The following is a 22,690-nucleotide window of genomic DNA, read 5'->3' as shown; positions in this document are numbered from 1 at the left end:
TAACTGGAGTCGCTGGGATGGGAACCCATAGTCCCTGCTCCAGGGAGTCCCTAGCCATGTGGGGAGTCCCACATGAGCAGCGCGTGCAAAGCTGTTGGGCGGGCCTGAGCCCCAGAGAGAAAAACAGAGGCTGGGAGAGGAAGGGAAGAGAGGAGGAGAAGCCAGGAGGGGGAGGGAGGGAGGAAGGGAGAGGCAGATGGCAGGGCTGTTGGAGGGAGCCACACTTGGCACCCAGACCGGAAGAACCAGCTGTCAGGTGGGAGGGGAGGCAGAGCAGGCGCTGGGGAGTGCCTTGGCCTGGAGACCTGAGACTGCGTTCTGCACCCTGTCTGCCTGTGATTGGCCGTGTGACTGGAGCGAGAGGCCGATGCTGTGCTGGCCTGAGTTTCCCCATCTGTCAAATGGGAAGAGGATAGTTGGATTGCTCTGGTGGTTCCCAACCTTTCCACCCTTGAAGAACCTCAGTCTTGCTCCTAGTGGACTCCAGGTTGGGAACTTTGGATCGGTCAGTCTTTAGAGAAGTGATGTTGGGGCCAGGCGTGGTGGCTCAAGCTTGTAATCCCAGCACTTTGGGAGGCCGAGGCAGTTGACTCACTTGACATTAGGCTGGTTTGAGACCAGCCCGGCCAACATGGTGAAACTCTGCCTTTACTTAAAATACAAAAATTAGCCGGGTGTGGTGGTGCCTAGGATTATGCTTGTAATCCTAGCTACTCGGGAGACTGAGGCACGAGAATCACTTGAACCGCAAGGTGGAGGTTGCAGTGAGCCAAGATCCTGCCACTGCTTTCCAGCCGGGGCAACAGAGTGAGACTCTGTTTCAAAAAAAAAAAAAAGTGATGTTTGGAGCCATCCCCTCATGCTTTGCGGGAGCCTGCAGCAGAGGGGAGCCTGGGCCCCAGGTCTATCCATGGGAGCAGAGCAGATGGCGTCAGCTGGAGCCTGGAAGGGCAGTCATGCCCTGTGTTTTGGGAGAACCTTCCCTTCCAGGGATGGAGATTTGCTCAGCTCTCTGCTGCTGATGGAGCAGGGGCCAGGTGAAGGGGACTGGGAGGGAGGGGCGGCTGTGTAGCTGGGACAGCCCCAAGCTGTCCAACCCAAGCTGCAATCATGCAGGAACTTTAACAAGCTGGGGCTCCTCCAGTACCTCACAGTCCAGGGGGCAAGAGTTCCTGAGCCTTCAGCCCCTTCCAGAATGTCCCTGACACCTTTTGTAAATTGCACTGTTACCTGGCCTCCCCCGGACCCTGCTTCCTGCAGCCTGCTCAGTGGGGGCCTCTTTATCCCTCAGACCCTCCCTCGCTGGGCCTAGAGGTCGAGGGTCCTTCTGGTTCCTGAGGCCACTTCCAGGCCATTGTCCCCCAGCTTTGAATCTCACACCAACACTGGGTCGCCCACTCCCCTTCATGATGAGCCGGCTCCAGGCCACTTTGCCCGTTCTTCAAAGATGCCTACCCAGGTCGGGCGCAGTGGCTCACGCCTGTAATCCCAGCACTTTGGGAGGCTGAGGCGGGCGGATCACGAGGTCAGGAGATCGAGACCATCCTGGCTAACACAGTGAAACCCTGTCTCTACCAAAAAAAAAAAAAAACTAGCCGGGCGTGGCAGCGGGCGCCTGTAATCCCAGCTACACGGGAGGCTGAGGCAGGAGAATGGCGTGAACCTGGGAGGTAGAGCTTGCAGTGAGCCAAGATCGCACCACTGCACTCCAGCCTGGGCGACAAAGCAAGACTCCGTTTCAAAAAAAATAAAATAAAATAAAATAAAAATAAAAAGATGCCCACCCTGGCTCGGTGTCAGCCCTCTCCAGCACTACTCCTGCTCCCGTCCTGGCCATTGGAGTGTTTATTTCTGTGACCCTTCCCACACCCTTGCCTCCTCTCCCCGCGTGGTCTTGTCCGCCAGCCTCAGCCACTGTCACAAGCTGGACCCTAGCTAGGCCTGGCCCTGCTTTCCCAGTAGCCTCTCGCACTTCCTGATCCTTCTTCCAGGCGTCTCCTCCAACCTTCCTACCTTTCCACCTCCCTCTCCCTCCCCTGATCCTAGGTCCTTGGGCCTGGGGCCTCTGAACCACTGATCTTCCCCTGTGCACTGGCCCTCACCACCCCTTGGTCCCTGCTGTCCCCCTTCCCACCTCCCGGTGGCCACGTGCTGCAGCTCCAGCCCTTCTGTGCATCACACTCACCTGGCACAGCTCTGGTTAAATTCGGTCCTAGGCGTCTTCACACCTGCCCACCTCCTCCTAGACTATCTCCCCTGTTCTGGTGGCCCAGGCCAGCCTGGCTGCAGCCTAGTGAGCCTGTTTCTCTCACCTACTCGTGGACACACGTCCATCAATTCTCTCTCCCTCTTTCTCTCCTCCACCCTCAGTTTCGCCCTCTCTACTCTTGGCTCTTCTGCATCAGCTTGCAAATGTGCGTGATTCCCCATCTCAGGAAGACACTCCCTCACCCATTTCTCTGGTCCTTCAGAAGAGTTGTCACCGTCTCCAGGGTTTCTTCTGCAGTCTCCCACACGCACTCCCCACGGGCTCTCTCTCCCCTCCTCGCCATCTTCCCAGGCTCATTCCTGACCTTCACATTGCCAATCTCACGGCCGACTCTTATTGATGGATCTCTCAGCAGCATCTGGCAGCTGTGAGGGGTTTATGCATCCTCCCTTGAATCCAAACAGCCGCAGAATGTGGACAGACACCCTCACCCCGCTCGTCCTCTCTTTAATATACATGCTGAGCACGGGCCGGATGAGGTGCCTGGTCTGCAGAGACGGCTGACAGTCTAGTGGAGGGAAATGTGACAGAAACCTGTTAAAATATGGAGATGAGCACAGACCCTTAGAGAGGGACAGGCAGGTGACACCAGCATTGAGTCAGCGTTGAGAGGGTAGGAGCCAGCCAGGCAGAGAAGGGGGAAGGAGGAATAGCGAGGGCAAAGGCTGAAAGGCCTGGCAGAGCAGAGACAAGGCTGTCGCCCCTGCTGGGGGGTATGCTTGGAGGGCAAGAACTGCATCTGTCATAACCCCAGGGCTACATTGGTTCCAGGCATCTCCTAAGGGCCCCACCTATGAATGGATGAGGTGGGAACTGCACTGATCAGTCTTCCTCCTAGCCACTGTTCTCCTTCAGGTGTCCCAACTGGCCTTTAGGGCCCTGCCTCCCCGTGAAGCATTCCTGGATTCTCCCAAGCTTGCGCTCCCCTCCCTGCTTCCCTTGGGTTCTGTGGGGATGACTGACAGAAATCTCAAAACAGGGAGCTTTCCCCTTCTATGCCTTTCTTCACTAGAAGGTGAGGCAGGGCCTGGGACCAGATTATTTCCCTGATGACCTGGAATTTGCACAGCAGGAGAGAAACCAAACAACATCAGGCATGCAGGGACTGGCAGGGTGGAGGCAGGCACTGGGATGAGGAAAAGCAGACAGAACTGGATGGGTTAACCCTGCCCTTTTTCTTTTTCTTTTCTTTTTTCTTTTTCTTTTCTTTTTCTTTTTTTTTCTTTTTTTTTTTTTTTTGAGATAAAGTCTTACTCTGTCGACCAGGCTGGAGTACTGTGGCACGATCCCAACTCACTGAAACCTCCACCTCCTGGGTTCAACCGATTCTCCTGCCTCAGCCTCCCAAGTAGCTGAGATTACAGGCATCCACCACTATGCCTGGCTAATTTTTTTTTTTTTTTGTATTTTTAGTAGAGATGAGGTCTCACCATGTTGGCCAGGCTGATCTCGAACTCCTGACCTCAAGTCATCCACCCGTCTCTGACTCCCAAAGTGCTGGGATTACAGGCATGAGCCACCACGCCTGGCCAACCCTGCCCTTCTTCCCAACTGAGAGACCTCACAGAGCCTCAGTGGCCACATCTATAAAATGGGTACAACAGTGCCTACCCCAGAAGTCTTGGGGCATGTAAATGAGGTCTAGCCCTGAAGGGCTCTGCAGTGTTTGGTTGGCATTTACACCCCTTTCCAGGTGGTGATGTTGCTCCCCTCTCCCACCTCTTCTATGCCTCTGAAAGGGCAGAGGTGATAAGACGTGGGGTGAAGAAGGCCCTGGGGGGTACAGGATTATGGGGATGGCGGTCCAGCTACTTCTGCCACTGATAGTAAGGCCCTGGGCCAGTCAAGCGAGCCCTCTCTGGGTCTTCATTTCCTCCTTTCTCTCCTTTTTTTTTTTTGGTACAGACGAGGTCTCACTATATTCCCTAGGCTGGTCTCAAACTCCTGGGTTCAAGTGATCCTCCTGCCTCGGCCTCCTGCATAGCTGGGATTATAGTCATGAGCCACTGTGCCCAGCCAATTTCCCCCTTTTTCATGAGGCTCCAAGAGCCCCTTGAGGTTACTCAGCCAGAGGAGAGGAACATGGGGCATACTGGAAAGAGGGAGGGCCGGGCAGATCACGCAGGCCCAGCCTCAGCACCGTGGGGAGGCTGGGGTCTTCTCACCCAGGCCCTGCCCAGCGGAGCCCACTCCACCCCCACCGTCCAGCACTCCAAGGGGACGGCTTGCAGAGATTACGCCTAATCCCCAGCAGGTCACTTCCAAGGCTGCACAACCCGGTGTGAAGCAGGGGTGGAGGAGGGGCCCGGAGCCACCCCCACCTATTCCCCCAGGCGAGGCTCTTCAGGAAACCAAGGGGCTGCTCAACACCCATCATGTGTCCATGCGGCTTCAGCCGTTTTCCTCACATGACCCTGGGGGGAGGCAAGGCCCCGTTCCTGTGAAGGGGGGCCCTTGGCAGTCTGACTCATTTCTCAAAGCGTGACCGCTCCTTTCTTCCCTCAGCCTTTCCCAGGAGGCAGGATGGATGCCTGCACCAGGACAAGGGCAGGAAGGCTGGGTTCAGCTTGTGGGGAGAAGACTCGGCAGCCCCCTTTCCAGGGAGTGAGCTCCCTGTGCACAGGGGTGTGCAAGTGGAGGTGCCAGCCAAGGATGCTGAGGAGGGGATAATTCTCCTGCCCGCCGTGTGCCACCCAGGCCTCTCTATCGGACCTCCCCTCGAAGCCTTTCCTGACCCTCTCCCTGGGTCTGGGGGAGAGACATACACCCAACCACTGAACCACCAAATAGCAGAGAAGTTATATAGTGATGTTACCGAGAACATTCAGGCACTGGAGAATACTTGAGATCTGGAGTCTGGTCTGGAAGGCTTCTCTGGGGAGGTGTCTTTTGCATTGTAGATGTGGATGTTGAGGAGCCAGCTGAGGGAAGATCTGGACAAATACTGGCATCCCAAGCCGAGGAAAGAGCGAATGTGAAGGCCCTGAGGCAGGAATGAACTCAGGAGGGCTTGGGAGGAAAGTACTGGGAAGCTTCAGAGGCAGGCGGGAGCCCTGGGGTATGGTGGGAGAAGGTCCTTCCCCGGGCAGGGGGCGGTGGGTGAGCGTCGATCCAAGAGTCTAGAGCTGGGGGGTGACATGTCCTGACTTGGGTTTAAGGGGATTGTCTGGCTGCTATGAAGGGACAGAGTGTGGGGGTGCAAGTGGACATATGGGCTGCTGTCATTGCCTGGAGAGGGGTGACAGAGGCCGGCCCCCGGGTGGAGGGACTTGACAGTTTCGGGAGGAGGCTGAAGCTGCTGGCCCGAATGTCAGACTGGTTGGAGGGGTCGAGTATGAGCCCAGGACTAGGGCCCAGCAGCTGGTGCTGAGGAGGCTGAGAGAGGTCACTGGGGAGGCTGAGAGAGCCTGGGGAGGCTGAGAGAGCCTGGGGCACTGGAGGAAGGACTCAGTGGCCCAAGCAGGGGGACCTCAGGGCCATTCCAGGGTGATGGACTTTATCTTCAGCCTGCAGAAAGACTGTTGAAGTTTGGAGTGGGTGAGATCCCCCTGGCTGCTGCCTGGGGACTGCCTGAAGGAGGCTGGAGAGGAGGCTGTGGTGGTGTCAGCACCTGGGCATGGGCAGGGGCCAGCTGCCTGGCTGCCTGTGCCGCAGGGCAGGGACCAGGGCTCCCCTGAGCCACCCAGCTCAGGAATGTTCCTGTGCAGGGCAAAGTAGACAGTTCCGTTTGCAGCTGGGAGGACAGAGTGCCATGGGCTCCAGATGTCATCTCTCTGCAGCTTATCTGGGGAGAGCCAGCATTTGTCTAAAGACGTTTAAAACCAGGCCTCTAGGAGGTTCCTGGCAACGTAACAGTGATCTCAGCCACCCCCATGCTGGCTGGGCACAGCTCGCCCTGAGCCTTCGTTAGCCGACGCCCTGCAGTGGGTCCTAGGCACACCCTGGGTGGTCTGTCTGCAGAGGGGAGATACCATCTCCCCTCAAGTAAAGTGAGCCTAGTGTCCTTTTGCACTGCGGGACACAGGGCTCAGGACCAGCAGGTGTGCCTCCTTGGTCTCATGCTGACCTTAGAGTTTGGGATTCTGGAATTCGATCCTTCATGGGTAGGCAACTGGACACAGAGGTCGTGGGTGAGCTGGAGGAGCAGGCCCGGATGTGAGACAGGTTCCCCATTTACCTGCTGTGGGCCAGCCAGAGGCAGGGCCTCTCTGAGCCTTAGCCTCCCCGACTGTGAAATGCTCTAAGTATAAGACTGATTTGTGGGGATGATTTCAGGTTTGTTTTTTCTTTGCAGATTTTTATGAGGATTAAAAGAGATGATTTAGGTGCCTTCTTCCACTGGCGCCAGCTCCGAGGAGGCTGTGGGCTGGTTCAGAGTCACAGGGTGGAGACAGACTTGTAAACAGGTCCTGGTCAGGAGTGCCCAAGGCTCAGGGTGGGAAAGAGTGACTGGAAAGTGGGGTGTCCCTGCAGGTGTCTGGGAGTCACTATATCCCAGCAGTGTTCAGAGGGCAAAGAGGAGTTTACTCCCATCGAAGATGGGGAAGGTAGGAGGGCAGCTGCAGAGCTGTCAGACAGCCTGAGGACACCACCCACCCTCAGCCCTCTGGGGTGGTTACATAGGGTGGGAAGGGGGACAGATGAGACCAGCGTAGGCCACAAAGGGCTTGGTGCTTCCGGGGTCTCTGTTTCTATGTGTCTCTGAATCCAGTAGCCAAGGATCCTGAAACCCAAGATTCTAAGATTCCTTCTGATTTGTTTTTCTGAGTTTGACATAGATCTCCACCAAGCGCCATCTGGAATCCATTTTTAAAAAAGACTCAGGATTGGATTTTAAAGAGGGCGGAAAAAACCAAAGAGGCTTGGCAGGTTTACCTTGTGCCTTTTTTTAGCGTTTGCTTTAGCTCGAGGGAAGCTTGTTTTCCCTCTGCTTACTGGTGACCTGGGTCCTCCCTTGACCATCACCCCTCCGTCCTCTCCTGTTTCTGGGAGAGGCTCTGCCTCTGGCTCTGCCTCTGAAGACCTGTCTCCCTTCCCTGCAGCAGATCCACTTGTTGAATGAATTTCCCCCGGTGCCTCGGCTGCTGTGGCCAGTGTGGAATTTCATTCTGGTTTCATTTCCGGTTCTCCAGTGGCTCCTTGCGGCTGCTCTGCGTGCTCCTCGCTGTCCCTGCAGATCTGGCCTTAGCAAGTGACCCAGGGATGCTGCCTGGCACAGGGCGCCAGCTTTGGATCCAGAGAGACTCAGGTTCAAGCCTCAACTCCACTCCTGCCCAGTTGCGAGGACTGGGCAGGTCCCTAGAAGCAGCTCTAGAATGAGAATAAGAATATTGAGCTGGTAGAGTCGAGAGCATCCATTTCTGGGCACACAGCAGGCCCTGGGCAAGTCTCTGTTCCTCCTCCCATGTACTGTGAGTGGCTGAGGAGCAGAAACCTGAGGCTCGAGTCGTGCTTTGGGGGAGCTCCCACTCGGGGTAGAGGACAGCAGCTAAATGGAGAAGTTAAACCCTTGACATAGAGGGCAGCTGACAGTCTTGCAGGGGGTTCAGGAGACTGCAAGCGACTGGTTCTGTGTCCTCAGCGATGTTCATTCTCTTCCCCGAGCCTCAGTTTCCCCACTTGTGGACCAGCAGGCTGTAAGGGCGTGGCATTTGCAGGGAACGGCTCTGCTTCCCATTATCATTATTGAGCCTAAACTCCACGACTTCCTCCCCCATCTGCTCTTTTCTTTTCTTTTTCTTTTTTTTCTTTTTCTTTCTTTTTTTTTTTTTTTTAACCACACCTGGCTAACTTTTGTATTTTTAGTAGAGACGGAGTTTCACCATGTTGATCAGGCTGGTCTCGAACTCCTGACCTCAAGCAATCTGCCCACCTCAGCCTCCCAAAGTGTTGGGATTACATGAGCCACCGTGCTCAGCCCCTTCTTCTTCTTCTTCTTTTTTTTTTTTTTTGAGACAGAGTGTCCCTCTGTCCCCCAGGCTGGAGTATAGTGGTGCGATCAGAGCTTACTGTAACCTTCACCTCCTGGGCTCAGGCAATCCTCCGGCCTCAGCCTCTGCCTGGCTAATTTTTGTATTTTGGGTAGAGATGGGGTTTCACCATGTTGCCCAGGCTGGTCTCAAACTCCTGGGCCTACCCAGGAGTGATCACTCACCCTCAAGTGATCCACCTACCTCGGCTTCCCAAAGTGCTGGGATCACAGATGTGTGCCACTGTCCCCAGGTTTTTCACTCCTCCTCTCACGCCCCACGTCGGCTGTGTCTGCAGATGCTGGTGGCTCTCCTTTCAGAATATATTCAGGCCGGTCACGGTGGCTCACGCTTGTAATCCCAGCACTTTGGGAGGCCAAGGCGGGCGGATTTCCTGAGGTCAGGAGTTCAAGACCAACCTGGCCAACATGGTGAAAACCCATCTTTACCAAAAATATAAAAATTAGCTGGGCGCAGTAGTGCACGCCTGTATTCCCAGCTACTCAGGAGGCTGAGGCAGAAGAATCACTTGAACCCAGGAGGCGGAAGTTGCAGTGAGCCGAGATTATGCCCCTGCACTCCAGTCTGGGCGACAGAGCGAGACTCCGTCTCAAATATATATATATGTATATATATATTCAGGACCCACCACTTGTCTCCAGCTCCACTGCCTGTACCAGCCCCAGGCCCATCCCTCACCTGGATGCTGCCGTAGTTCCTGGCTGGGCTGCTTGTGTCACCTTTACCACCAGTCTTTCCTCTCTATAGCAACCGGCCTGATTCTTCTTTTTTTTTTTTTTTTTTTTTTTAGATGGAGTCTCGCTCTGTCACCCAGGCTGGAGTGCAGTGGCCGGATCTCAGCTCACTGCAAGCTCCGCCTCCCGGGTTCACGCCATTCTCCTGCCTCAGCCTCCCGAGTAGCTGGGACTACAGGCGCCTGCCACCTCGCCCGGCTAAGTTTTTGTATTTTTAGTAGAGACGGGGTTTCACTGTGTTAGCCAGGATGGTCTCGATCTCCTGACCTTGTGATCCGCCCGTCTCGGCCTCCCAAAGTGCTGGGATTACAGGCTTGAGCCACCGCGCCCGGCCAATTCTTCTTAAACCTAAGTCACATCAAGTCACTCAGCTGCTCTTCAGCCTGCAGTGTCTCCTGAACTCACCCTGGCTGTTGAGGCCAGCCCGTCCTCCTCGCCAGCCTCGCCTCTTGGTGTCTCCCTCACTTGCTCAGCTCCCACCATGCGGGCCTCTGTGCCGCTCCTGAACACACCCAGCTTATTCGCACCCAGGGCCTTGGCACCTGTGACTGCTTCTTCCCTGGGCTCAGGTCCCTCACTGAGTCGGGCTTCTGCTCAAAGGTCGCTGCATCAGAGACCTCCCTGGACCACCAGTCCGCCTCCTCTCGCTCTGCTGCGTTCTTCGTGACACTTGTCTCCCTCAGTGAGAACAGGGACCTCAGGCATCTTGTTCCCAACTGTGTCCTCAGCCTCTTGCCCAGGCCTGGTACCTACTAGGTGCTCAGGAAATGTCGAGTGAACGAACGGCTGATGTCAAGCCCCAGAAGAGGCCTCCCAGGCCCCAGGGCAGGGCAGTCAGCTCACTCACTCCACTCCAGCAAACAAGTAGCAAAATAGGTTGTAGCTCAGCCTGTAGCATGCGGTAGGGACACTCAGTCTTCCAGCGAGGAAAACATGGAAAGGGGCCTGGGGCGTGCAAAGGTGGGGAGGCAGGTGGTAGGGGGAGTGAAAGGAGGTGAGAGCCCAGGAGTTGTGGGCAGGGCCAGTCCATGAAGGGCCTTGACCCCATCCCTAAAAGCTTGGATTGTAGGCCGTGCGAGGTGGCTCACGCCTGTAATCCTAGCACTTTGGGAGGCCGAGGTGGGCAAATCACCTGAGATCAGGAGTTCAAGACCAGCCTGGCCAACATGGCACAACCCTGTCTCTACTAAAAATACAAAAATTAGCTGGGTATGGTGACGCATGCATGTAATCCCAGCTACTTGAGAGGCTGAGGCAGGAGAATGGCTCGAACCCGGGAGGCAAAGGTTGCGGTGAGCCAAGGTCACACCACTGCATTCCAGCCTGCGCAACAGAGTGAGACCCTGTCTCAAAAAAAAAAAAAAAAAAGTCCCCAGCACAGCCCACCAGGCCTTGTCCCGCTGCCTGTCCCATGTACTTAGTTCCCGGGTCACTGCTCCAACCGCATTCCTTCTCACCTCACCGTGCAAAACCTTTTCCTGCCTTCGGCCTTTGCCCTTTCTGTTCTTGTGCCAGGAACATGCTTTCCCTAGATCTTTGCAGGCCTGGATCATTCTTGTCTCCACCCGGAAGCCCTGCTTCAGGGCCCTTTTCCCTGGCCACCACTGCTCCCTCCCAGCATTTGCCAGGGACCGCCATTGCCTCTGTGATCTGTTCCAGAGTTTAGTGACAGTCTAGCCTTCTGGGGCTGCTTACTCCTGGCTAACACGGTGAAACCCCATCTCCACTAAAAATACAGAAAATTAGTCGGGTGTGGTGGCGTGTGCCTGTGGTCCCAGCTACTTGGGAGGCTGAGGCAGGAGAATCCCTTGAACCCAGGTTCAAGCGCCCTTGCCCTTCCTTGCATGCATGACCTCACTGATTCCTCACAATGCGTCATTGGTTTCGGTGCTATTGTTGCCCCCACTTGACAGATGCAGAAACTGAGGCTCAAGAGGTTAAGTCAATGGCCTTAGGTCACCCCACTGGTCAAGTGGCCATGCCGGGATTCAGTGGGCCCAGGTCATCTGAGTCAGAGTCCTGCTCCCCACACAATCGGCTCCCACAGCAGCGTCTCTTGGACTGAATTACCGCCTGGTGCCCCTCCCAGCGCAGTGCCAGGAGCTGAGAAACTTGTGACCTGTGATGAATGCCTGACTGAGGCGGGTGTCTGCTGGGACCATGGGGCCCCGCCCGGTCTCTCCGACGCTGTTTTGCTCTTGCTCTGCACCCTCTTAGGGACACATCCTCTCCAGCACTTTCCTCCTGGCCTCTCTGAGGACTCCCTGCCTCTGTCACCCAGGAGAGCCCAGTCTTAATGGTTCCTCCTCTGCTGTCCTGAGGGCCCAGGCTTCTGCCTGCCTGTTTCCCCTCCCACCTCCTCTCTGTCTTTGGGGAGCCTGATACTGTTCTGGTTTTGGAAGGAGATCCACAGTTATTTTCAGCGGTGGCAGCAGTGGGGTATCCTCCAGCCCCCGGGAGCACGTGTCTGTTAGTAAGTGTTCGAGAGGGGCCTTCCTGGTGTCATTCCTCTTTTCTGGGGCCTCTAGAGAGGAAATGAACGTTATGAAAAGCTCTGCTCTGGGTACTTGCTCTAATTCTCCCATCAGCCCCAGAGGGGATGTTAATTTTTACAGAGGACCAGTCTGAGGCTTGGAGAGGCTAAGTCACTTGCCCGAGGCTACCCAGCATAAGCAGCAGGCCTTGGATTTGAATTGGCAGGTCTGTATGATTCCTCAGTGTCTGAAGTCTCTTTCTGATCAGGAGGCTTTTCTGTTCTGGTTTGGTGGCATCTGGTGACATCCAGGACTGGGCCTCAGATTCCCCACTTGACAGTTTTCTGGTAGGAGCCTTGGACTTGTTACAGTACATCAGTGCAAGGGGTTGTGTGACTAGCAGTCCATGGAGTTGTGCAGTCCACGGCCCAGGCAGCTGGCCATGTACTGCACATCACCCAGTGTTCAGAGTCTGCCTTGCTTGTCTTGGTTTGTCAGTAACTCAGGAGCCCCTTTGACCATGGCTCTGAAGTCCTGACTTCAAAGGCGCTCCCCACTATGCCTCTGAGCACCAGACTTGAGACTGAGTCGAGCCACCTGATCCCCAGTCACACTGAGGCTACCCTCCCGGCCTTCCTCCCTGCTGGCCCTCTGCCTGATCCCTTGGGTCTCTGGGAGTAAATTCCACCCCTTCCTCAGGGCCCACCTGAGGCTGAGAGTCAGCTTGGCCAGGTGGAAAAGAACACAGGTCTAGGCATCAGGAGACCTGGCTTCAACTTCAGCCTCTGCTACTGACAACAGTGCCACCTTCTCTTTCTGAGCCTTAGTTTTTCTACTCTGCCAATTGGGGACAGTATAAATAGCTCTCTCCACTCAAGGGGTGATGGCTGCAGAGCCTGTGAGAGGCAGAGCTGTGGGCCCCGATGCCCTCATGGGTCTGAAGTCTCATGGTCATGGGGTCTTCCCAAATCAGAATTGGCAAATGGTGGCTCACGGGCCACCACTGCCCACCTCTGTGCCCATGGCTGAATCAGAACACAGCTTCAGAATCCTTTTTTTTTTTTTTTACTGTGGCCAGATTAGCATAACATACCTTTTTAATGTTGTATAATTCAGTGTACATTTTTTTCTTTTTTATAATTTATAATTTATTTATTGTAGAGATGGGGTTTTGCTATATTGCCTAGACTGGTCTCAAACTCCCAAGCTCAAGCAATCCTCCCACCTCAGTCCCCCAACTAGTTGGGATCACAGGTGCATGCCACCGTACTCAGCTAATTTTTTTTTTTTTTTTTTTTTTTGAGATGGAGTCTCACTCTGTCGCGCAGGGCTGGAGTACAGTGATGCAATCTTGGCTCGCTGCAACCTTCACCTCACAGGTTCAAGCGATTCCTCTGTCTCAGCCTCCCGAGTAGCTGGGACCACAGGCACATGCCACCACGCCTGGCTAATTTTCTGTATTTTTAGTGGAGATGGGGTTTCACCATGTTAGCCAGAATGGTCTTGATCTCCTGACCTCATGACCCGCCCGCCTCGGCCTCCCAAAGTGCTGGGATTACAAGTGTGAGCCACTGCGCCCTGCCCATACCCAGCTAATTTTGGTATTTTTTGTAGAGATGTGGTTTTACAATGTTGCCCAGGCTGGCTGTTCCTTTTTATGGCTGGAAAATTGTCCAATGTATGGATGTACTACACTGTGTGCCCCCGTTCATCTGCTGGGCACGTTCAGGTCAGAATCCCCCTTAACACAAAGCATCCTAACCCAGTGGTCTCTAACCTTTTTTTTTTTTTTTTTTTTTTTTAGGCAGCGTCTTGCTCTGTCACCCAGGCTGGAGTGCAATGACACGATCTTGGCTCACTGCAACCTCCAACTCCCGGGTTCAAGCCATTCTCCTGTCACAGGCTTCCAAGTAGCTGGGATTACAGGCATGTGCCACCATGCCCAGCTGATTTTTTGTATTTTTAGTAGAGACAGGGTTTCACTGTGTTAGCCAGGCTAGTCTCGAACTCCTGACCTCAAGTGATCTACCCATCGTGGTCTCCCAAAGTGCTGGGATTATGGACGTGAGCCACAGCACCTGACCAGTCTCTAAACTTTTAATCATGTCTTCCTTTCAGGAAAAATGTTTGCACTAATCCTCCCATTCAATATAGAGTTATTGGTTTTATATATGCTGCTACTGTACTAATATATCCTGTGCATTATAAAATCCCTGTAAACTATAGACATCTTAAAGAGATAAGATAATATTAAGAATGCTTCTCATATTTTTCCCATACCCGTCCTGGAATCATTACCCATCCTGGGCATCAGCCATGGAAGAAAATGTATTCAACTCACATTGAAATTGTAGTTTCTGAGGCCAGGCATGGTGGCTGACTCCTATAATCCCAGCACTTTGGGAGGCCGAGGTGGGCAGATCACCTGAGGTCGAGAGTTTGAGACCAGCCTGACCAACACGGAGAAACCCCATCTCTACTAAAAATACAAAATTAGCCAGGTGTAGTGGTGCATGCCTGTAATCCCAGCTACTTGGGAGGCTGAGGCAGGAGAATCGCTTGAACCCAGGAGGCAGAGGTTGTGGTGAACTGAGTTTGCACCATTGCACTCCAGCCTGGGCAACAAGAGCGAAAGTCCATCTCAAAAAAAAAAAAAAAAAAAAAAGCAATTCTAGTTTCTGGCAGGGCATGGTGGCTCACGCCTGTAATTCCAGCATTTTGGGAGGGTGGGACCGGTAGATCACTTGAGGTTAGGAGTTCAAAACCAGCCTGGCCAATATGGCGAAACTCCATCTCTACTAAAAATATAAAAAATTAGCCAGGCATGGTGGCGAACACCTACAGTCCCAGCTACTTGGGAGGCTGAGGCTGGTCTTGAACTCCTGGACTCAAGTGATCCTCCTTTCTCAGCCTTCCAAAGTGCTGAGATTACACACATGAGACACCATGCCCAGCCAAAAAGCATGAACTTTAGAGTCAGGTACCCTGGATTTGAAGCCAAGCTCTGTCACTGACCAGTTGTGTGACTTTGGGTGTGTTAACAATAGCTGAGCCTTAACTGTCTTATCTGCAAAATACTGATGGTGCAGGGTGTATTGGCAAGCTATTGTTGCATAATAAATTGCCCTACAACATAAGGCTTAAAACAAGAAATATTTGTTATCTGACAGTTCCTGTGGGTGAGGAATCTGCTTAGCTGGTGCCACTGCCTTAGGGTCTCTCACAGGCTATAATCACAGCATCAGGTAGGGCTGTGGTTTCATCTGAAGGCTCAACTGAGGGTAGATCCTTTTTTTTTTTTTTTTTTTTTGAGACGGAGTCTCACTCTGTTGCCCAAGCTGGAGTGCAGTGGCATGATCTTGGCTCACTGCAACCTCCACCTCCCAGGTTCAAGTGATTCTCCTGCCTCAGCCTCCCAAGTAGCTGAGACCACAGGCATGTGCCACCACACCCAGCTAATGTTTTGTATTTTTAGTAGAGATGGGATTTCACCATGTTAGCCAGGATGGTCTCAATCTCCTGACCTCGTGATTTGCCTGCCTCAGCCTCCCGAAGTGCTGGGATTACAGGCATGAGAGACACCACGCCCGGCCCTTTTTTTTTTTTTTTTTTTTTTTTTTAGATGGAGTTTCACTCTCTCATCCACATTGGAATGCAGTGGCACAATCTTGGCTCACTGCGACCTCCACCCAGGCCCAGCAAACAATTCTGGGCTCAAGCAATTCTCCTGCCTCAGCCTCCCAAGTAACTGGATGACGGGCATGTCCTACCATGCCCGGCTACTTTTTGTATTTTTAGTAGAGACAAGGTTTCACCATATTGGCCAGGCTGGTCCCGAACTCCTGACCTCAGGTGATCCGCCCACCTCAGCCTCCCAAAGTGCTGGGATTACAGGCATGAGCCACTGTGCCTGGCCTGGGTGGATCCATTCTTAAGCTCGCTGACATGGTATTGGCAGGATTCAATTCCTTGTGGGTGTTGGACTGAGGAGCCCAGTTCCCTGTGGGCAGTTGGCTGAAGACTTCCCTCAGTTCCTTGCCATGCGTATCTTTCCAAAGAGTAGCCCAAAACACAACAGCTTTCATCAGAGCAACCAGGGAGTGAGGGAGGAGAGGATGAGCAAGATGGAAGCAGAATTCCTTTGTCACTTACTCCCAGAAGTGATATCCCATCACTTCTTGCCATATCTTGTAGGGGGGTCAGTGAGATAGCATGTGTAATATCCTTGGGATCATGCAGGGTGCCCTGTATCTGGCAGGATTGTGTCCATTGTTATTTTCTATATAATACACACATAAACATAGATAGATTTTTTTTTTTTTTTTTTTTTTTTTGAGACAGAGCCTTGCTCTGTTGCCCACGCTAGAGTGCAGTGGCTCAATCTCAGCTCACTGCAACCTCCACCTCCCGGGTTCAAGCAATTCTCCTGCCTCAGCCTCCCAAGTAGCTGGGATTACAGGCGCCTGCCACCATGCCCGGCTAATTTTTGTATTTTAGTAAAGATGGGGTTTCACCATGTTGGCCAGGCTGTGTTTCAAATTCCTGACCTCGTGATCCACCTGCCTCTGCCTCCCAAAGTGCTGGGATTACAGGTGTGAGCCACCACACCTGGCCCGAGAGTTTTTTGTTTTTGTTTTTGTTTTTGTTTTGTTTGTTTGTTTGTTTTGAGACAGAGCCTCTCTCTGTCACCCAGGCTGGAGTGTAGTGGCATGATCACGGCTCACTAAAACCTCCGCCTCCTGGGCTCAAGAGATCCTCCCTCTCATATTCCCTGGTACCTGGGACTGCAGGCACACACCACCATACCTGGGTAATTTTTGTATTTTTTAGTAGACGCGGGGTTTTGCCATGTTGCCCAGGCTGGTCTCCAACTGCTGAGCTCAAGTGATCCTCCTGCTTTGGCCTCCCAAAGTGCTGGGGTTACAGGCATGAGCCACCACCCCTAGCCCACTGTTATTTTTTCATTCATCACTCTATCCACTTGCCGGGTCTGGGTAGGGGCCTGAGACCCCAGACCAGCCCACAGCTCTGCAGAGGGAAGGGGAACACAAGATGGGGCCAGGCGCATGCCAGCATCTGGAGGAGTCAGCCTGGGGGTGGGGGCTGGACAGGTTCACAGCCCAGGAGGGCCTATGGCTCCTCGTTATTTGGGGTGGGTCCAGTCCCAGGATATTTTGGTGTCAGTGCCCGGGAAGACCTTTAAGACCTGGCTGAGGGGTGGTGGAAGAGGCCACATCTATGGTCAGAGGGTCCTCAGTGCCTGTGGCTGAGGAAGGAAGTGATTGACACCCACCTGCGTTGTGTGACCCACGCAAGTTGCCCTCCCTCTCTGGGGACCCCCTTCTGAAATGCCTGCTTAACCTGGGCCTTGTAGCTCACGGAGGGCCAGGCAGCAGGTGAGGGTGGCAGGCTCCCTGTCCCCTGGGTGGTGTCAGGCAGGGCTCTGCCCAGGTCTAAGGTGTAGCCCCGCCCCCGACAGCTGTTCTCCATAGTGGTGTTCGGCTCCATCGTGAACGAGGGCTACCTCAACAGCGCCTCCGAGGGAGAAGAGTTCTGCATCTACAACCGCAACCCCAACGCCTGCAGCTATGGCGTGGCCGTGGGCGTGCTAGCTTTCCTCACCTGCCTGCTGTACCTGGCCCTGGACGTGTACTTCCCACAGATCAGCAGCGTCAAGGACCGCAAGAAAGCCGTCTTGTCCGACATCGGTGTCTCGGGTGAGCCCCACCCAGCGGGTACCCCCTGCACAGAGTCTGCCGAGGACTGTCCCGGCCATAGGAGGCGGCTGCCACCTTTCTTCCTATTTTCCAGATGAGGAAATGAGGTGCAGGCGGGTGAAGGGGCAGACTCAGGGTCACATGGCTGGCAGCAGGAAGGATGGGACCAGGGCCTGGGACTCCAAAATAACCCATGCTGCCCACAGGCAGGGGTGCATGGATGGGATTCTAGTTCCTTCTAGTCTAAGGGACCCATGGATGCCACTGGGCATGTCCCAGCCCCCATGGCTTGGCCTGTGTTTCAGTGGCCTCTTCTGTGCCACCTCCCCGGGGCAGCCTCATGAGGACTAAGCAAGGCGGTGACTGGGTGCCCACTGCACAGCAGGGGCCCTGGAGCCTCAGCCTCCCCACCCCTCCCAGCCCGACCTTGGCAGGACCAGGGCCTGGACCTGTAGAGCCACCCTGACCTGCTGCCCTTTGCCCTTCAGAAGCAGCCTTTGGCAGAGGCACCCTGACCTCTGCCCCGTGAGTTCCAGGAATCTGATTGGTGGATGCTCTCAGGGGTCAGAACCCCAGGCTTCAGCCTCACTGTTCTGAGGCTTGGGTCCCTGGACTGGGACCAACCCCTAGTTCTAAGCCTGGAACTCTCAGGATAAGCCAGGCTGAAGGCAGGTCATGAGGCCTAGTTTTAGAAGGAGCTAGAATTGAATGAATGGTTCTCAAACTTCCGCAGAGCCTCAGGGTTCCCTGGCAGTGCCTCTGGGAGGTGGGCTGGGCCCCAGGTGGGTACCCCACCTGCTTGGCAGATACACCCCTTGTCCTGAGCAGGTCTGGGGTTCTCTGGGGAGACCTGGGCACTCACAGGAGATTGTGTGGCCATGAGGCTCCCACTGCTGATGCCCCCAGGCTCGGCTCTCAGTGGGCCCCTCACTAACCCTGGGGCTCTGTGTGGTCGCAGCACGTTAGAAGTCGAAGTCCGGCCGGGCGCGGTGGCTCAAGCCTGTAATCCCAGCACTTTGGGAGGCCGAGATGGGTGGATCACGAGGTCAGGAGATCGAGACCATCCTGGCTAACACGGTGAAACCCCGTCTCTACTAAAAATACAAAAAACTAGCCGGGCGAGGTGGCAGGCGCCTGTAGTCCCAGCTACTCGGGAGGCTGAGGCAGGAGAATGGCGTGAACCCGGGAGGCGGAGCTTGCAGTGAGCTGAGATCCGGCCACTGTACTCCAGCCTGGGCGGCAGAGCAAGACTCCGTCTCAAAAAAAAAAAAAAAAAGAAGTCGAAGTCCACCCAGCCAAGCTGCCATCCTTGCCCCAGCCTCGTCCTCGTCCGCACACCTCATTTGTCTGGCAGCCTGGGGGTTGGGGTCTTCCTGCCTGCAGAGGTGCAGGCATCGGGGGTGGACCAGGGTGCCCACGTCAGGCGTGTGGCTAGAGATGGGGGTTTGGCAGAGGCTGCAGAAACGCGGCCTGAGTTGATTGCCTTCTCTCTCTGTCTCTCCCTCCATCCTCCCCTCTCACTGCCCGTGGCTCTCCTCTGTCTGGCCCTGACCCTGCCCTGTCTGTGGCCTCCTCCCCATTGTATCTGGCTGGCTTCCCTCTTCTCGCCTGCATCTTCTCTTGGCTCCCCTCTCTCTTCCCCTGCCCCCCTTGCCTCTCCCTTTGGGGGTGGGGGAGCATGGGAGATGCGCTCTTGAATGTCCCCGTGTTCCTCGGCTTCCCCATTTTCTCGCCACTCACCCTCTACCCCATGTATGGCACTGCCCGTTCTGCCCGGCACTGGGACCCCCCAGCCTTCTGGGCTTTCCTCTGGTTCGTGGGCTTCTGCTACCTGGCCAACCAGTGGCAGGTCTCCAAGCCCAAGGACAATCCGCTGAACGAAGGGACGGACGCAGCCCGGGCCGCCATCGCCTTCTCCTTTTTCTCCATCTTCACCTGGGTGAGTACAGCCACCGCCTACCAGCCCACACTCGCCCCCTTTCCCCAATGAGCCCCTGGACTGGTGGCCTTTCGCTAGCCCCGGGCCCGCTCTGCCTCTGGGAACCCACACCACCCTCGCTCCCTCTTCTGCCTGCCTGTCTCTGCGGCGCCCACAGCGGTGCTGCCTCCCTCAGCAAGAAGGCTGCAGCCCAGTCACTGGAGATGGCAGACCCTCACTGGTGCAGAGCAGCCTTCCTGGGGGTCACGGACCACCCCCCCCAAAACCACTCTGGGTGGATGAGGTGTTTATTATCCGCTTTCACAGATGAGAAAGCAGAGGCCTAGACGGGAAGGTGAGGCTTGCAGGGTTTGAGGCTAGGGAAGCCCTGCCTAGGAGTTAGGAGACCTGGTTCCCATTGGGGCTGCCTCTAATTTTTCCTAGCTTCTGTCTTCCCGTCCGTAAAACGAGGGGGTAGGATTTGGGGGAAACAGGTGTCGACATCAGATGCACATGGGCCAGGCAGGACCTGAGAGCTGTGAGCGGGCCAGGTGACACATGCGTGCGTTCTAAGAGGGTACCTCTGCTCGGCTGCCAAGCAGGAATAGGGCCATAGAGAAGGCAGAAGTCTGAATTTTTACATGAAATCTGATCTTGACGTGTTGGAAGTTTATTCAGGTTTAAACAATACATTGTGTGTGTCAAACAAAGCATGTCTCTGGCCCAGCAGGCCGTGGGCTGGCAGACTGGAGGGCCAGGCAGCACAGCAGCTCGGCCGGCCCCTCTTTCCTGCTGGTCTGGGTCATCTCTGTTTCTTCTTTCCTAATCACCCTTCTGTAGAGATCTAGGGTCACCTCACCTCCATAGTCCCATCCCAAGAGCCCTCCCCATAACCCACAGCTGCCTCCCCTCTGGGCCGGCCAGCAGCTCTGGGCCCAGCCTCCTGGAAGGAGACCCTCGGGGCTACACAGAGGCCGCCAGCCCTCCCTGTTTCCCCCATCCTCCTGGGCTTGCCCCGCAGTGACTTCTCTTTCTTTTTGAGGGCCCCTGGATATCCATTTTTGGGGGGTATACCCATCTCCCCAACAATATTAAAAGATAGCAGTTGGAAGGGGAGACCCGTGGTTCAGGCCCTAGTGGGCCAGCCTTGGCTGCCCCAGCCCTCGGTGTCCTCAGGACTGGGTAGGAAGAACCTGGTGACCCCAGGGGATCTCAATCCAGAGAAGGCGCCCCAGGAGTGGGGACCACCCAGCCTATGGGAGGAGCTTAGGGGCGGGCCTCACAGAGGAGTAGTGGATGATTTCTAGCCGTGGGTCTGAAGTACCTGCCCGACAGGTGCCTGCCTGGCCCCCTGAAGCCAGCCTCCCCCCTGGTACCTCTCCAGCTCTTCCCCACCGGCCTCACCCTTGCTCTCTCCTGGCAGAGCCTGACCGCAGCCCTGGCCGTGCGGAGATTCAAGGACCTAAGCTTCCAGGAGGAGTACAGCACACTGTTCCCTGCCTCAGCACAGCCGTAGGCCTCCCTGGCTTGCAGAGGCCGGCATCCTTGTATCACCCCTGGCGGTGAGGTGGCAGGAGCAGCCTAGTGCCAGAAATGTCCAAGATGCCAGGGCATGCAGGGCAGTGGAAGGCTGGCTTGAGGAACGGATTCAGGTTCTCCACTGACTCATTCATTCCTTCACTGCCTCCTTCATTTATTCTTCATGCGTTCTTTCATTCAGTAAACATTTATTGAGCAGCTGTTTTGTGCCTAGTGATGAATTAGGTGGGGTCCTTGGCTCCAGGAGCCCACAGGCTGGGGAGGAGAAAACAAACACATCAAAATCTCTTCCAAATGGACAGCCGTGGGCATTTACCAGGTTGGTGGTGGCCCCATACATGGGCTGCCCGGAGGCATTCATGGCCCCCGTTGCTGAGCTGTGGGTGCAGAGCAATAGCCTCTCCCTTCACCGCGGTGTGAAGAGTGACCTCACTGTCCTCAGGGTGAGCGGCCTGGCCGAAGATGTCAGAGGACTCCTGGTCTGGCTCTGTCCTCGTGTGCTGTGTGACCCTGACAAACCCCTGCCCCTTTCTAAGCCTTAGTCCACTTACCTGAAATGAGGGGTGATAATGGACAAACCTCTCAAGGCTGTTGTGCCAACGAAACAAAGGCCAGCACAGGGCTTAGGACAAGCATGCTCAATAAATGTAAGCTCTTTCGTTCATTCATTCACTCATTCATTCATTCATTCATTCATTCTTCTCTCCAGAGAGTCAGGGGCACCTCCAGAATCTCTACTTTGAGAGTAATTCTCAGGTGATCAATCCTTGTTCCTCCAAAAGATTTTGGTTTCTGGTTCTACACAGGTTTCCTCCTGGGGGCCCCCAGCTGCCTGGGCAGGAACTCACCCATTCCTCCACCCTCTGCAGGAGTTGAGGAGGTTGGTGGAGCACAGACAGTTCCCCAAAGCAATGCCTCAACCCTGCCAGGGCCTGAGCACACCGAGAGTGAGCTTCCTGGCACTGGAGGCATCCCAGTGCAGACGCAAACTGCCTGCTGCACGCTGGAGATGCTGCAGAGAAGGCACCTGCACTGAGAAAGTGGGGCCAGGGGACCACCAGGTCCCTGGGCTCAGCAGAACTCCCATCCTCCCTCTGCAGCCCAGGCCAGCGGGGACCCAGGCCTCTCCTTTGCTGCTGTCTTGTGGCGGCCCCTTAAACTGGTTGCCCAAATGAAGCTGTGACTTAGTGAAGGCAGAGAGCTGACCACAGAGACAGTATGAGTGCCTACAGCCAGAGGCTTCTCGCTAGAAGGGTCAATAGGGGTCATCTGCTCCAGCCCTCTGCCTCTGTACAGGAAACCAGCCTGGACAGTAGAGCCAGGGAGCTCGGGGAGAACCGAGTCTACAGACATTGCTCTCAAGGTTCATTCAGTCTGTCCCAGTGGGCTGGCCAGGGCTCAAGTGTACCCTCAGGGGGCTTTTCACCTCTCCTGCTTCTTCAGGCTCTGGCATCTGAGCCCCCAGCAGCCAGGACCTTATACCAACATAGTGGGAAACCCCAAAGGGCCACACCTTATCCCTTAGCGTAATTTCTTTAGACCTGGTCTGCCTTTCCCAAGGCACTGGCACTTTGCTTTAAAAATCCACCTCCCAGAAAGGGCTGCCCCTCAGAACTTTGGTCAATGAGTACAATCAAAAGGTAATGCCCTAGCTGGGTGTGGTGGCTCATGCCTGTGATCCCAGCACTTTGGGTGGCCAAGGCGGGTGGATCACCTGAGGTCAGGAGTTCGAGACCAGCCTGGCCAACACGGCAAAACCCCATCTCTACTGAAAATACAAAAATTATCTTCGGGTGGTAGGTGGGTGCCTGTAATCCCAGCTACTCGGGAGGCTGAGGTAGGAGAATCACTTGAACCCGGGAGGCAGAGGTTGCAGTGAGCCGAGATTGCGCCATTGCACCCCAGCCTGGGTGACAGAGCGAGACTGTCTCAAAAAAAAAAAAAAAGAAAAGGAAATGCCCAGTCACTGGGTTTCTGGAACTTTGTGGAATAAAACACTAGGTATGTTCACTCTCTACCTCTTCACCAAGTGACTCTTTTTTTTTTTTT

General features: G+C 54.9%; 1 protein-coding gene across 4 annotated transcripts in view; it reads left to right on the top strand.

Moving 5' to 3' along the window:
* SYNGR1 (synaptogyrin 1) overlaps nt 1-22,690 on the top strand; it is a 34,956-nt gene that overhangs the window by 5,910 nt on the left and 6,356 nt on the right. The window contains exons 1-4 of one of the 4 annotated variants that reach the window (XM_025400770.1): nt 6,328-6,427; nt 16,945-17,184; nt 18,978-19,123; nt 20,526-21,309. In XM_025400770.1, the coding sequence (XP_025256555.1) occupies nt 6,328-6,427; nt 16,945-17,184; nt 18,978-19,123; nt 20,526-20,618 (579 nt within the window). In that variant the 3' untranslated portion in view covers nt 20,619-21,309. Of the gene's footprint in view, nt 1-6,327; nt 6,428-16,944; nt 17,185-18,977; nt 19,124-19,280; nt 19,283-20,525; nt 21,310-22,690 lie in introns of those variants that run through there. The other 3 variants (XM_025400767.1, XM_025400769.1, XM_025400768.1) reach the window with 3 other exon arrangements.

Source organism: Theropithecus gelada, chromosome 10 (genome assembly GCF_003255815.1).
Source record: "Theropithecus gelada isolate Dixy chromosome 10, Tgel_1.0, whole genome shotgun sequence".
NCBI classification, from domain to species: domain Eukaryota; kingdom Metazoa; phylum Chordata; class Mammalia; order Primates; family Cercopithecidae; genus Theropithecus; species Theropithecus gelada.
The sequence above is the reverse complement of the archived record's forward strand: the minus strand, read 5'-3'. Positions and strand labels throughout refer to the sequence as shown.